Raw genomic sequence first — 15,778 nt, 5'->3', positions numbered from 1 at the left:
TGCCTTGTTGGCAGGCTCAGGGGCCCAGATGACCCGCTGCTGATCCTATTCCTTATTAACCCTCTTCATTGCATAAATCCAGACAGCACATGATAACGCTTAGTGCAGTCACAGTGAGTCTCTGTGGGAAAGAACAGGCTCAAGGTTTTCCAATGCTAGACTGAAGGGATTAGAGGTAGAGGAGAGATAGTTCCCTGCATCCCCAGTGACTAGAGACACAAGAGACAGCAGACACTGGAATCTGGAGCAACAGACAATCTGCTGGAGGAACTCAGTGGGTCGAACAGCATCTGTGGGAGGAAAGGAACTGTCGACATTCTGGGTCGAAACCCTGTAGGTGCTGCTTGCACAGATGTTTCTCAACCCGCTGAGTTCCTCCAGCAGATTGTTTGTTGAGGCAAGGGAGGAGATAGCCCCAGGGGATTAGGTAAAACCCTGTGACTCTGGATGCAGAAGCTCAGTGACTTCCCGTATGTGAGGAAGCTGAGCAATCCTCCAGAACTTGGCATGCTACCCAACGCAATTAACGCCCCCAGTCCTCCTACTTCCCTTCAACCATCCGGTTCTTGAACCAACCGGCAAAACCCTACTCACTGCAGTGTAGCAAAACTATGACCACTTTCATCACTTTGCACTGAAGTGGACTTGGTGCGTTTTTGTTTTGTTCTAGTCTTGTTCTTTCTTGTAAAAATTGTGTGTAATTTATGGTTAATTTATGTTTTTCTTGTGAATGTTGCTTATCTGACGCTATGCGCCTGTGATGCTGTTGCAAGCAAGTTTTTCATTGCACCTGTGCATGTAACAGTAAACTTGACGAAGTCCTGCTAAACCCATCAGCCTCATGGAAACCACTCCCACAAGGGGCTTTTTAATAAAGTGCACTCTACTGGTGCATATTTGATCAGTAATGTCCAGTGTATTCACTAATGGGTCCATCCACTACCCAACCCCTCCCACCATAAGATGGCCCTTCTCTTTCCTTCATTGTCCATTTTAGCTCCCTTCCCCCCCCCCCCCCCCCCCAGTTAGAATGAATATCTGCAAGTACCGTGTCAACCCCTCATCCAGTAACTCAGATTCCAAAAGCTTTTATAAGGGATCAAACAAAGGTTTGCAGCTAACACCCATCATGTTCGATAAGGAAGAATCCTAGTATACAGTACAACATACTCAGCCATACTCTGTGGAGACACAGGAGACAGCTGGAAATCTGCAGTGACGAACAAAGGATCTGGAGGAACTCAGCGGGTCAGGCAGCATCTGTGGAGGGAAATGGACAGTCAATGCTTCAGGTTGAGATCCTTCATCTGGACTGGGGTCATTACTGAGCTTTTTTGCCGCACAAAAAAAACACCAAAAAGAACTGGCTTCTTGCAGACCCTGGTTGACCAGGCTTGGCCTCTGTGGTTGATTGACTTCTGGCAGACTGTGAGAGCTTCCCCCAAAGGTAACTGACTGCTCTGGGGATGCCTACTTATCCCCAGCACCAAAGCTCGGAAACTTCTCCTCTGAAGTCAGGTCATATGACGTGTCCTCTGTCCACAACTGGAATATGACGTACTTCAATGCAATAGGAAACATCTGGCCACACATCCTTTAGATCTCCTTCGTGGACATTGTTGCTGATCAATGCATGTCCTCAATCATGGAAGCTATGGATAAGGCTACGGAAGACTTCTACTCTGTCCTTGGGAATAATCGTGGCCGACATCCCGAAGGGGGTCAGACTGATCCTCCTGGGCAACTTCATGCCCATGTGGGAAGAGACACAACCCTCTGGCAAGACATGAATGGCAGGGAAGGGTATCTCCAATGTGGTCCTCTCTTGGCAAAATACTTAGAGCACAGCCCTGTCATAACCAAGACTCTGTTTCATCAGAGAGACAAGCACGGAACATCATTGCAATACTCCCAGTCTCTGCTCTGGTTCTAGATTATATTGTCTCTTGAGTAAGAGACCACAAGCGTGTCTGTGTCATCCTGTCATAGCAGATACTGACGACTGTTGGACCGGTAATTGCCCGATCGACTCTGTTATCTCAATCCACTTGGCCCCAAAATACCAGCAACAACCAAAATGTTGCTGCAAGAAAATTGACACATGTACCAAGATACAGTGAAAAATTTTGTTTGATCCTCCCACCATCAGGAGCCGGAGCAGGTCTGCTGTTTCTGGACTGCTCTGAACTCCGGCACAGTTAGTGCCTGCAATTCCAGATATCTTCTCAAGATCAGTGAAGACGTACACGGCCAGCAAATTATATCTCTTGTAACTCATGTAAAACTTCTGGGCTCTGAAGAGGAGCTCAGCACCACATGAGAACACAAGGCCAGAGTGCTCACAAATCCGTGCATCCGTTCAGCCTGAATGTCCACTCTCCTTCATCAGAGACCACGTGCTTTACTGTGATTAAAGGATTTCAGTGCCTTGCCTAATTCTGTGGTGAGCAGCAAGCTGAATGATATAGAGGTTAGACTGTTCATTGACTTTGACCCCCAAGGCCTGGGCATTCCAGGCTAGAGTCACAGAAGGTCACAGATCTCTGTCACTTGTTAGTTAGAAATCCTTGGACTCTGGAAGACAAGACAGGACCATAGCACCCCGATTCCTCTGTGGGCTAGGTCCTGCAGCTGAGAGGTCTTCTTGCTCTCCTAGAGCAGGGTTCCCTGCCTCTGCCTCGACACTCAGCTCATGCAGTACATCACCTAAGGCCCCCAGTGAGCATCCATAGTGAAGGAAGTGACAGGATACCTCACCCACAGTCACTGTGATCAGCAGTTTCAGAATCATTCAGAGAGGAACTGCGGAGGTTTGTTAAAATGATGTGAGCTCCACTCTTGTGCTGTTTCAGAGAATGGTTTGCTCTGACAACTTGCTTCTGCTCTGGGTGACCAGTGACAGCGGCTTGGCAAAAATCATGGCCCAGCTTCTCCCGGCAATACAAGCGTCGCTCGAGAGTTGATGCATTCTCTGAGCCTTCTTCAGATCCAAAGTCTTACATGTGCCATGCACCTCTAGTGCCCTGTCCAATTTTCCAGTCTGAAATACCCAGCACCATGAAAAAGAATGTCTGTGCAATATAGAACAAAACACACAATAACCAGCATTTTAGAAGTTATTTGTTTTCCAGAACATTCTTTGTTAATTAGACAACCAGACCAAGAACTGTGGCTCAACAACTTATTTAGTCTTCCAGTCACCCGCCATGTGTTTTGCTGAGCGATGTAAGGTGGACCCTTCACACAGAGTACAAGGGACCAGTGAGTGATGCACTTCAAGTACAAGATAGCACATCTTACACTTAACTACACGGTTCCTTGCTCCATTTGACAATATTAGAACATTTGCAATAATATAACATTACCTTTATTCAAAAAAGGATATACTGAAATATTTTACTTTGGAAATCTATTTTAAACCTTAAACTTTATTTCCAATACTACTGAGGCAATAAAATATCCATTTTGTTGAGCTGGCTGCAGCCATTTCTCTATGTGATGAGCTGGGCCTTGTTTTGACAACCCTTGTGCCGTCAGCTCTGCTCAGGTCTTCTGATTTGTTGACTCCTCTAAATCACAGCCTTGTATGGTGTTCTGTAATTGTTGCCGTAAATGCCCTGCTCCATATGTACCACCGAAAAAAATTGTTTTGCAAAAACTGGCACCGCTTATCGAAAACAACAAATGTTCAGCTGCAAATGGTGAAAACTTCTCCACGCTTTGACAGGAAGCCCACACTCAATATGCATTTACTCATTGTGTACAGATGTGACAACTTTTACCACAGTGTAAATCTGAGAATGAACATTACATACAAAATGGCACGCATTTGTTGTAGGCAGCAAACCACACTTATGCATCTTTTAGTTCATATAAAAGACATTTGTTTAGACATTTCGGTCTCTCATACTTGTACTCACACACAGCTGAACTTTGGAAAAAATGAACAACTTCTTTTGAACTTGGAGTTAGCTTACGATTTGTAGCAAGGACAGGAAACAGAGGGAGACACTAATCATGGGCTTACAAAAAAGGGCCTGTAGATTGTAAAATAAAACATCTTCCTCAGAGAACACTTGATTTAAGCAATGGAGGAACCACAAGGACATTAGAAAATAGGGGCAGGAGTAGGGCACTCAGCACCTCAAGTCTGGCCCAACATTGAATATAATTAGGGTGTGGCATTGATAATCAGAAAATATAAAGTGTATTAAACATTAGTACAAATAAAAGGAAAAGTGCCTTGGAAATTTAATTCCTTTTTTTAATATTCTAGATTTTACCTTAGCCAATACATAAAAAAACAGATTTGTTTAATAATCGATGTTACATTTTGGATATTTATCACATAATTTACTTACCTGAATTATACGTCCAAGTCACCATTCATTATGTGGTTTCTTCAAACAGCCTGTAGTCAGGCTGCAGCACCAGTGGTCTGGCCTTGGTTACCCCACTGCTGCTTAGTTCATCTGCTTCAATTAACCAAGCAAGACAGCTGTCTGGATCGTTCAATTCAGCAAGGGTTTGATGGCAAGTGTGAACAACACTGCACTGAGTCCATCTGCACCTTGAGGGTCACGGCCTCGGGGGCATGGACAATGGTTCGACTCTTTCTGGGAGGTAATTAGCGTATTTCTGCAAAGATTGTGATTGGACAAATTCTGTAGAGATGGTTTCAAGTTAAAAACACATGCGGAAGGGATACAGGGGACGAGAGATAAGAGCCCTGTTTCTGCAGATTGGTCACAGCAGTTCTTTCAGTGTCTGTGATGCTACTCCAATCATTTACAGATATCCAGTGCTGCCATCAGTCCTTCACCAGTTACTAAGCAAAAATGCTTTTATTATTCATTCTTGTGCATTTCCCAAATTATATTGAAGACTTTGAGATGTTTTATAGGAAATTTTAATCAAATGTAATTTTATTTTTAAGAAATTAGTGAATGAAATAGCATCTGACTGCACAGGAATGTTTTCTGAAGTGGGAGCGCATTGTAACAGTATGTACTGTAGAGGGAACAACACCTTTCAGGTAATGTGTGAGGCTACCTCTCAGAGTGCCACACTTGATGGGAATATAGGGGCCACAGTAGGAGTGTCCACCTCATGGCCCAGGGAATCGATCTGACTGCCCATCCTGCCATCACTATCCACCAAGTTACCAATGTCACTGTGTCCACCAATGGAAAGATCCGTGACGTGGCTGGATAGACATGAGAAGAAACCAGCTTACACACTTAGCTCACGGCTTCTTACTTACTTTTGATGCAGGAGGAGGCCATTCAGTCCATTGTTTCATGCTAGCTTTTGGCACATCAATCCCATCAGTCCAATTCCTCCACTCCTATTTCCCTATAGCCCTACAACTTATTCTCTCTTACATACCTCTTTGCTTCTTTTGCCTAAACTAAGAGTAATTCACAGTGTCAGTACAGATTTGGGATGTGGGAGGGGATTCAGGGAACTCGGTGGGGGGCGGTGGGGGGGATACCCACACAGTCATGGGGAGAACATACAAACTCCACATGGGGAGACTGAAGATCAGGATCGGATATGGGTCGCTGGAGCTGGACTAACCGCTGCACCAGTATACTGCTTCCAAAGCTTCTTCCAAACCTACACGGTGAGCTACATTTCAGTCACTCTTCTCCTCGAGGCCTCACTGCTGCGACTGTCCTGCAGAGCAGCAACTAGGCCTCCGCTGGTGGATCCTGAGACACAGCCCTAGACCTTCGACAGCTCGCTGCCCTCAAAGCATGGACATGAATAACATTAAAAAATAAAAAATAATTTTTAATGCTCTATCCCATCCAACACACAGAAACAGAAGATTGATCCTGGGATATGAGATTTTTCTTATAAGGAGGAATTGGGCCTCTACTCTCTAAAGTTTAGAAGAGTAAGAGGTGACTCGTTGAAAGATATAGAATTCCTCAGAGCTTGAAAGGATGGATGCAGAGTTGACATTTTCTCTCAATCTCCTCTTCTCTCCTCTTCCATCGGGTAGAAGATACAGGAGCCTGAGGGCACGTACCACCAGGCTCAAGGACAGCTTCTACCCCACTGTGATAAGACTATTGAACGGCTCCCTTATATGGACTCTGACCTCACAATCTACCTTGTTGTGACCTTGCACCTTATTGTCTACCTGCACTGCACTTTCTCTGTAGCTGTGACACTTTACTCTGTATTCTGTTATTGTTTTTACCCTGTACTACCTCAATGCGCTGTGTAATGAATTGACCTGTACGATCGGTATGCAAGACAAGTTTTTCACTGTACCTTGGTACAAGTGACAATAATAAGCCAATACCAATACCAATGAAGAGACTAAAAGCTGTCTCAAAACACAAGGAGAAGACACGGAGCTTTTGATACATGCCATTGTCATCTTCACAGTGGTATCTCACCTGGTGCTCAAGATGGTCTCCCAGGACTGACAGCTGTACTTGATGGAAGATGCATTACTGACAGTACTGCTGCGCTGGGAACAAGGCACCAAGCCTTGCCCTCCGCTGCAGTTATTGCAGCAATGAATCGCCCACAGTTCGGTGTGCAGGGGCTGGCTGTTGGTGCTGGTGTTGGGTGAGCCAGGTGGAGCGATGTGGTCACTCAGCACTGAGATGCGGGGTCTGTGGCTGTGTGGTGAGTGCGGGACGTTGCTGGGGGCTGTGAGCATCTGCCCCGCGCATTGGCAGACGTCCGTCCGATCCTCTGGTCTCCCTCATCACCTCCTGCTCGGTATGACGGAAGCTGTGTCTCCCCCTCTCTTTTTCTGGCTGCACAGCTCTCTCAAGGTCAATGGTGGCTGCCAACCAGTCACCTTGAAAAGGTCTCTGGGCTGGGGAGGGTTGTGCAGCTCTAGCCCCTGCCTGCTCACCACCAGCACTCACAGGGAGCCACTGATGCTGAGCCGCAGGGTGATTTTGTCTTGTTCTGGGAGTGCCGGTGGAGAGCAGGTTTCCCACCACAGCATCACACAGTCCGAGCCAATGTATGAGGGGTGCATTCCTCTGTGTGTTTGTACTGGAGGACTGAGAGTGCTATACAGCGCTCTGCTGGGCAGTGCTAACCAGGGCACTGGTGCAGAGATTAGATTGGTTTATTGTCAAACACACCAGGGTGTAATGAAATTCCTCCTTCACATGAAGTTCACAGAGTAAACAGTAAATGTGGTAATAATAGATACAGTAAATACAATGACCAACATAAAACAGCAGAATGGTCCAAAGATTGTTGTGCAGTCTGAAGCAGTGCAATTGAAAAAACACAAATGATGATAACAGAGAGGTAGAGTTAAGGGTTCGAGACCAGGGCAGCACCACGGGGAGGGGATGTGAAAGAGGAGATTGGTTCAGGAGTCTGACAGCAGTGGGGAAGAAGCTGTTCTTGACTCTGGTTGTCCAGGCTTTCAAGCTCCTGTATCTTCTCCCAGAAGGTAGAAGAGAGGAAAGGGAACGGCCAGGGTGGCAGGTATCCTCGATGATACTGTCAGCCTTCCCGAAGCAACGCACCGTGAGGATAGACGGGATGGAAGGAAGTGAGGAGCCTGTGACGGACTGGGCTGTGTTTATCGCTCTCTGCGGGTTCTGTCAATCCAGAACAGAGTAGTTGCCACACCAGGCTGAGATGCAAACCCTCAGGGTACTTTCCACAGCGCAACTGTGGAAGTTGGAGAGAATCCTTGTGGACAAACCGAATCTTCTCTAAGAACATAGTCTAACATGCTTTCTTGATCACTGCATCAATATGGACTAACTGTGAGCAGGAGAGGTTGCTGGTGATATGGATGAAGCCGTTGACCATCTGCAGCAGCTCTGTTGCTGAGGACAGGGTTGTGCACACCAACCGACAACCGACCACCCAACCCCCACCACCCCCCCCCACCCCGTTCCTTAGGTATAAAACCAGCTCTTTTGTCTTGCTGACAATATTCTACTTTTCTTAGAATAATACAGCACAGAAACAGGCCATTCGGCCCAACCGGTCCATGCTTACCCAAGATCCTCATTTAAGCTAGTCCCATTTGCCGGCATTTAGCCCATATCCCTCTAAACCTTTCCTAACCGTGTACCTGTCCAAGTACCTTTTAAATGTTGTTAATGTAGCAGTTAGCATAACACTATTACAGAGCCAGTGTCCCGGGTTCAATTCCGGCCGCTGTCTGTAAGGAGTTTGTACATTCTCCCCGTGTCTGCGTGGGTTTCCTCCGGGTGTTCCGGTTTCCTCCCACATTCCAAAGACATACGGGTTAGGAGCTGTGGGCGTGCTATGTTGGCGCCGGAAGAGTGGCAACACTTGCGGGCTGCCCCCAGCACATTCTCAGTAATGCAAAAAGGTGGATTTCACTGTGTGTTTCGATTTACATGTGACTAATAAATAAATATCTTAAATATCTTATATACCAACCACTTCTTCTGGCAGCTCATTCCATATATAGACCACTCTCTGGGTGAAAAAGTTGTCCCTCAGGTTCCTATTAAATCTTTCCCCTCTCACCTTAAGCCTCTCCCCTCTAGTTCTTGATTCCCCGGCCCTGGGAAAGAGACCGTGCATACTGACCCTATCAACGCTCCTCATGATTTTATACAACTCAGAAGTTCACCTCTCAGTCTCCTACGCTCCAGCGTAAAAAGTCCCGACCTGCTCAACCTCTCTCCATAATTCAGTCCCTTAAGACCTGGCAACACCTTTGTAAATCTTTTTCTCACTTAAAGTTTTGCTGCTTCAGTGGAGCCTTCTCTGTTGAATAACAGGAAAGCACACTTCCTTGTTTACATCACTGTGACAAAATGTTGAAAGCTACCACCATGGTCTTAACACTGCTGCTGTGTAAGTTAATTTAAGTTCTTTTATTATTTCAACAAGGTAAAGGTGGGAAGTTTCCTCTGTGCACTACAAGTGTCAGAGGTCATGGTCTATATCCGTGTACACAACATGAGGTGAAAGTGGAGGACAGAAGGGATTAGATTCCTGTTGAATTGGGACCATCTGTGGCGGTTTGGCTTCTGCAAGCTGCAGGGGTTGTGTCACAATGGGACCAGGACTGATACTCTTGTGGGGTGCTTGACTGGTACTGTTGGAGAGGGTTTTAACTTTATTAGCAGGTAAAAATCAGAAGAGAGAAAAACTAAGCTGGAAATAGGGCTTCGGAGGAATGGGTATTTTAATCAGCACTTCAAAGGAAAAGGCAATGAGTGTGGTAGGAAGGGGCAGAGTGCACGTCAGAATAAGAAAAAACAATACGATGAAGTTAAAGGCTCTTAACCTGAATGGATGCGGCATTCCAAATAAGACAGATGAGTAGAAATGAACATCTGACAGTTATTACAGAGACATCGTTGCAGGTGAAAACAGTTGGGAACTGAATGTTCAGGGTGTTTGACATTTAGGAAGAACACACAAAAAAGAAAAGGTGGGGTAGTTCTGCTAATCAAGAATGGGATCACTAGATTAGGAATGATTTTGGCTCAGAAGCTCATGGTATAGATTCAGTTTGGGTGGAGATATGAAATATTAAGGATAAGGGTTCACTGATGGGAGCAGTATATCGGCCCCTGACAGTAACTGTACTGCAGGACAGACAGTAACAGGCTGGAATTAAAAGCTCACTAGCTCAAGTTCAAGCTAAGGGCTGTATATCCATGCTTAATTTCTTTGCGATTTTTGAATGCAAAAGTATATGTTTGATAAAAATTTACCAGTAAATACTTAAACATTCTTTATTTTTATTCATGTGTTTTAGTTATTTTATAATATGTAATCCTAACATTGTAAACTAACTACATTTTCATTTAGATGTTTACATGTAAAGTATTAAAAGGAGATCAACTTGGTTTCATTTATACGTGGGTACTTACTTTGTCTCCTGTTCTAACTTGCTTTCCTCAATAATAGTACCGTCTTCTTGCTGATCATTTTAAGTTTTGGAGCATTTTTCTCCAGTGACTATACTTTCCCTGGCCCCAAGAGCAGACTTAGTTTGACTCAGTAGATGAGAACAGAAGGAAGATATTTTTACACATTAAGCAGCATGGGTCTCCCGAGTTTTCTCTGATTTTCTCAGTTCTTCTTTCTGTTTTTTGAGCAGTTTATTGTCCATATTTATGACAGCATTTTCAGGATTAGCCAGTTTGAGTTTATCCAGTCTTTTCCCCCCATCTTTGGACAACTAATTCAGCTATTCAATGGGAATCACAGATGAATTCTCCATGAAAGAGAAGCATAACATAATTTAGCAACACAGCAAATAAATAGTACATACAAATCAGCCTGAATAAAAATGAAACAATAAGCAGATAAAGTGCTAGTCATTTTAAATTTGGTTTGCTGTTTCATTTAACTTTTTCATGAAGACCAAGCCACCCCTTTCTTGAGAGTATCGGTTCCTTCAGGGGGCGTTTGTCTGAAATGCTGGATGCTCCGTCTGAGTCTGAGAATGCAGTATAAAGCAAGAAGTCATCAGGGCTTGTAAGAAAGCTACTGCAGTAATCATGGGTGATTTAGAAATGGAGTTGGTTTATTATTACCACATGTAGTGAGGTACAATGAAAAACTTGTCTTGCATACCGTTCATACAGATCATTTTATTACAACAGTGCTTTGAGGTAGTACAAGGTAAAACAATAACAGAATGCAGAATAAAGTGTTACAGTCACAGAGAAAGCGCAGTGCAGGCAGACGATAAGGTGCAAGGTCATAACGAGGTAGATTATGAGGTCAAGTGTCCATTTTATCATACCGTTAATAGTCTTATAACAGTGGGATAGAAGCTGTCCTTGAACCTGTGGCACGTGCTTTCAGGCTTTTGTATCTTCTGCCTGATGGGAGAGGGGAGGAGAGAGAATGTCCAGGGTGGGTGGGGTCTTTGATTATACTGGCTGCTTTACCAAGGCAGCAAGAAGTGTAGACAGAGTCCATGGAGGGGAGGCTGGTTTCTGTGATGTGCTGAGCTGTGTCCACAACTCTCTGCAGTTTCTTGCAGTCACAGGCAGAGCAGTAATGCTCTGAATGGTGATTTCAAGCTTTGCATATCAAATTGGAAGGGGTGGCCTTGAGGGCACATTCATAGAGTTTATTTGGGATATTTTTTAAAACAATGCATTGTAGAACAAACCAGGGAGAAGGCTATTTTAGATCTGGTCATAGAGACATAGAGATGTACAACACAGAAACTGGCCCTTCAGCCCACCTTGTCCATGCCCATCTACACTATCCCACTTGCCTGCATCAGGCCCATACCCCTCTGTTCTCTTCCTCTCCAAGTACCTGTCCTTTTATACATTGTAATTGTATTTGTCTCTCTCACCTCTCTGGATGTTCATCCCATACAACCACTCCCTTCTGTGTCACAAACGTAACCCTCAGATCCTCTTTACATTTCTCCCTTCTCACCTCAAACTTATGCCCTCCAGAGTTAGACTTATAAGCCTCTCTATGGTTACCCCTCAACCTCCTATGGTCCAGTGAGAACAATCCCAGGCGATTCAATCTCTCCTGGTAACTAAAGCCCTCTATTCCAGGCAATATCCTGGTGAATCTCTCCTGCACGCTTTGTAATGCTACCACATCCTTCTTGTAGTGTGGTGACCAGAACTGTACACAATTCTCCAAGTGCGGCCTGACCAACATTTTGTATAGCTGCAACGTGACGTCCCAACTGTTATACTCAATGCCTCAGCCTATGAAGGCAAGCACGCCAAGTGCCTTCTTCACTACCCTGTCCATCTGTGTTGCCATTTTCAGGGAGCTATGAACTTGCACTCCAAGGTCTCTCTGTACATCAACCCTCCCGAGGTCCCTGGCATTTACTCTATTTGTCCTGTTAGTATTTGATATCCCAAATGCATTTCCTCACACTTGTCTCGACTAAATTCCATCGACCACAGCCCCACCCAACTTTCCAGTTGATCAATGTCCTGCTGTATCCTTAGACAACCTTTCTTGCTATCTATGGCTCCATCAATTTTCATGTCATCAGCAAACTTTATAATCAGACCACATACATTCTTTTCCAAGTCATTTATAATATAAAACAAACAATAAAGGTCCCAGCAACTACTCCTGTGGTGTACCACTGGTTACAGATGTCCAGTCAGATAAACAACCCTCCACCACTGTCCTCTGCCTCCTCTCACCAAGCCAATTTTGGATCCAGTTTGCCAACATGCCTCAGATCCCATGTGCTTTCATCTTCTGGTTTAGCCTATGATGCAGGACCTTGTCAAAAGCCTTATTAAACATAGTACAGCACAGGAACAGGCCCTTCAGCCCACAATGTTGTGCTGAGCTAATTAAACTAGTAATTAAATACCTAACTAAACTAATCCCTTCTGCCTGCACAATGTCCATCTTCCTCCATTCTCTGCACATTCATGTGCCTGTCTCAGAGCCTCTTGAATGCTTCTATCGTATTTGCCTCCAACACCAGTTCTGGCAATGCATTCGAGGCACCCACCACCCTCTGTGTGAAAAACTTGCCCTGCACATCTCCTTTAAACCTACCCCACCTCACCTTAAATGCGTGCCCTCTACTATTAGACACGTCAACCCTGGGAAAAAGATACTGGCTTTCTACTCTATCTATGCATCTCATACTCTTATGAACCCCTATCAGGTCTCCCCTCAGCCTCTGCCGCTCCAGAGAAAACAACCCAAGTTTGTCCAACCTCTCCTTATAGCACATGCCCCCTAATCCAGGCAGCATCCTGGTGAACCTCTTCTGGACCCTTTCCAAAGCCTCCACATCCTTCCTATAATGGGACGACCAGAATTGAATGCAATACTCCAGATGTAGCCTAACTAGAGTTTTATAAAGCTGCAACATAACTTCCCGACTCTTGAACTCAATGCCTCGAAAAATACGGGCAAGCATGCCAAATGCTCGCTTTACCACCCTATCAATGTGCAGCCACTTTCAGGGAGCTATGGACTTGGACCCCAAGATCCCTCTGTGCATCAACACTGTTAAGGGTCTTGCCATTAACAGTGTACTGTTCCTTTAAAGTCCATGTATACCACATCTACTGCTCTGTCTTCATCAATTTCCTTAGTTACCCTGCTCAAAAAATTCAGGTTTGTGAGACCAGATTTCCCTGCACAGAACCATGCTGACTCCCCCTAACTGGTCCCAGCTTTTCCAAGTGACTATAAATCCCTTCCCTTAGAATTTTTTCCAATGATTTCCCTACTGCTGATGTAAGGCTCAGCGGCCCATACTTTACTGGCTTATCCCCACTCCACCTTTTAAAAGGAACAACATTTGCTATCCACCAGTCTTCTGGTTCGTCAACAGAGGCTAACAAAGATGCAAAAATCTCCCTCAGAGCCCCAGCAATCTCCTTCCTTGCTTTCTATAGCATCCTGGAATAGATCCCCTCAGGTATTGGAGATTTATCCACATAAATGTGTGCCATTATCTTTAACACTTCTTCCTTCCTGGTGCAAGCATATTCCAGGATATCAGCGTATCCCTCCCCTTCCACATCCTTCTCCTGGTGAATACCAAGGAGATATATTTATTTGGTTTCCTATTCATATCCTCTGGCTCCACAGACGGAATTCCCCTTTGGTCCCGGACGAGATCTACCCTTTCCTTAGCTACCCACTTGCTACTACTATACTTATAAAAGGTTGTGTAATGGGGCAGAATTAATTAACGATCTCATGGTAATGGATTCCCTTTCAAAAGTATGACCACAGCATGATAGAATTTCAAATTCAGTTTGAGGGTAAGAAACTTGGGTCTGAAACCAGTCTCGGAGGTAATTGCAATGGCAGGAGGACAGAGTTAGCTACAGTGGACTGGGAAAATAGATTAAAGGACAAGGCTGTAGATCGGCTGAGGCAGACATTTAGGGAGACCACTCACCTCAGACAAGGTATATTCTGGTGAGGAAGAAAAGCTAAAGGAAAGATGCATTATTTGTGGTTGACTAAGGAAGTTGAACACGGTATCACATTGAAAGAAAAGGTGAATGTGCTGCTAAGGTTATCAACAGGTCAGACGATAGGAAATTTTTAGAAACCAGTAAAGGATGACTAAGAAGTTATAAATCATAAGATACAGTGTGAGAGAAAACTAGCAAATAATACATCTTAAAAAAAGATATAAAGATCTTAAGGACATAGAGAGGAAGAAGTGACTAAAGGGATAAGACTGGGTAAATTAATAATAATGGGAAATAGGGAAATGGCAATCTCAATAATAATCGATAATCAAGACGCCTTAGGGAGGGAGAAACTTAACCAAAATACAAGGCAGACTTAATGGGGCTAAAGACCAACAAGTCCCCTGGTCCTGAGAGCCTGTGCTCTTGTTCTGTTCATATCAATAGCTGATTCTGATTGCATGATTAATCATTGTAATTCTTTGTATCTTAAACTGAGGTAAATACAAAACGCAATTACCTGAACTGCACTGTCTTTTCATATTTCAGCTGAAGTCTGTAACTTAGATGTTTGTAAAGCAGACTCCCAACAAGGTAAGAAACATATCAAATCTATCCTTAATTGTTCTAAAACAAAAGCAGAAAATGCCAGAAATAGAGTCATAGAGTCATACATCACAAAAACTGGCCCTTCAGCCCATCGTGTCCATGCCAACCATCAAGTGCTGATCTATACTATGGCTATTTACCAGCATCTAGTCTGTAGCCTCCCATGCTTTGGTGACGCAAGATCTCATACAGATTCTTCTTAAATGTTGTGAGAGTCTTTGCCTCCATCACCCCCTCAGTTAGCACGTTCCAGATTCCAACCACCTTCTGGGTGAAAACAATTCTTCCTCAGATCCCCGCTAAACCTTTTACCAAGTCAGGCAGCATCTGTGCAGGTAGAAACAGAGTCAATGTTTCACGTCAGTTGACCTGCTGAGTGTTTCTGGCATTTTCAGTTTTAATTCAGACTTCCAGCGCCCGTAGTTTTTTGCTTCAATACATAATGATGGGATCAATACATAAACAGTGATGTTATGTTCAAAAGTTATGATAAAAGTCTGCATGTTAGATTATAAATTTTCCAAAGAGCACAGGCTATCCCAATGGTTAATGAAGAGAGTGGTTTTATTGGCTTACAAAAAAATTATAGCTACTGTAATTATCACACCATAATAGACACATGACCTGTAATGAACATGATGATCTCCTTGTGTTGAATTAAAAATTGGTTCATGTCGCAGCTGTACAAAACATTGGCTAAACCATGCTTGGTGTATTGTGTACATTTCTGGTCGTTGCACTACAGAAAAGATAAGGTAGCAAAAGAGAGGGTGCAGAGTGATTCACCACTATGTCGCCTGGAATAGAGGGCTGTAGTTATAAAGAGAGACTGACTGGGTTTATTCTCACTGGAATGTAGAACGCTGAGGGGTGACCTTATAGGGGTTTATATAATTATGAGGGGCATCGATAGGAGAGATAGTTGGAGTCTTTTTCCCAGGGCAGGGGAGCCCAGCGTTAGAGGGCACAGGTTTAAGGTGAAAGGGGAGAAATTTAAAGTGGATCTGAGGGGTAAGTTTTCACACAGAGGGTGGTGGGTACATGGAACGAGCTGCCAGGGGAGGTGCTAGAGGCAGGTACAACGTTTAAAAGGATTTTGGGCAGCTGCTTAGATAGGAAAGGCATAGAGGGATACAGGCCTAATGCAGGTAAATGGGATTAGCATAGATTGGTATCACAGCCAGCATGGGCAAGGTGGGCTGAGAGGTCCTGTTTCTGTGCTGTATGGTTCTCTGATTCATCAAACGGTGGCACTGACTTAATTGACTCAGCTGTCT

General features: G+C 44.3%; 1 protein-coding gene across 1 annotated transcript in view; it reads left to right on the top strand.

Annotated features, from left to right (window-relative positions):
- Nucleotides 1–8,798: 8,798 nt before the first annotated feature.
- pecam1a (platelet and endothelial cell adhesion molecule 1a) overlaps nucleotides 8,799–15,778 on the top strand; it is an 83,910-nt gene continuing 76,930 nt past the window's right edge. Inside the window, exons 1-2 of the mRNA XM_052033122.1 lie at nucleotides 8,799–8,835; nucleotides 14,442–14,486. Of these exons, the coding sequence (XP_051889082.1) occupies nucleotides 8,814–8,835; nucleotides 14,442–14,486 (67 nt within the window). The 5' untranslated portion in view covers nucleotides 8,799–8,813. The remainder of the gene's footprint in view (nucleotides 8,836–14,441; nucleotides 14,487–15,778) is intronic.

Source organism: Pristis pectinata, chromosome 18 (genome assembly GCF_009764475.1).
Source record: "Pristis pectinata isolate sPriPec2 chromosome 18, sPriPec2.1.pri, whole genome shotgun sequence".
NCBI lineage: Eukaryota > Metazoa > Chordata > Chondrichthyes > Rhinopristiformes > Pristidae > Pristis > Pristis pectinata.
Note: the sequence above shows the minus strand (reverse complement) of the source record. Positions and strands in the feature narration are given on the sequence as shown.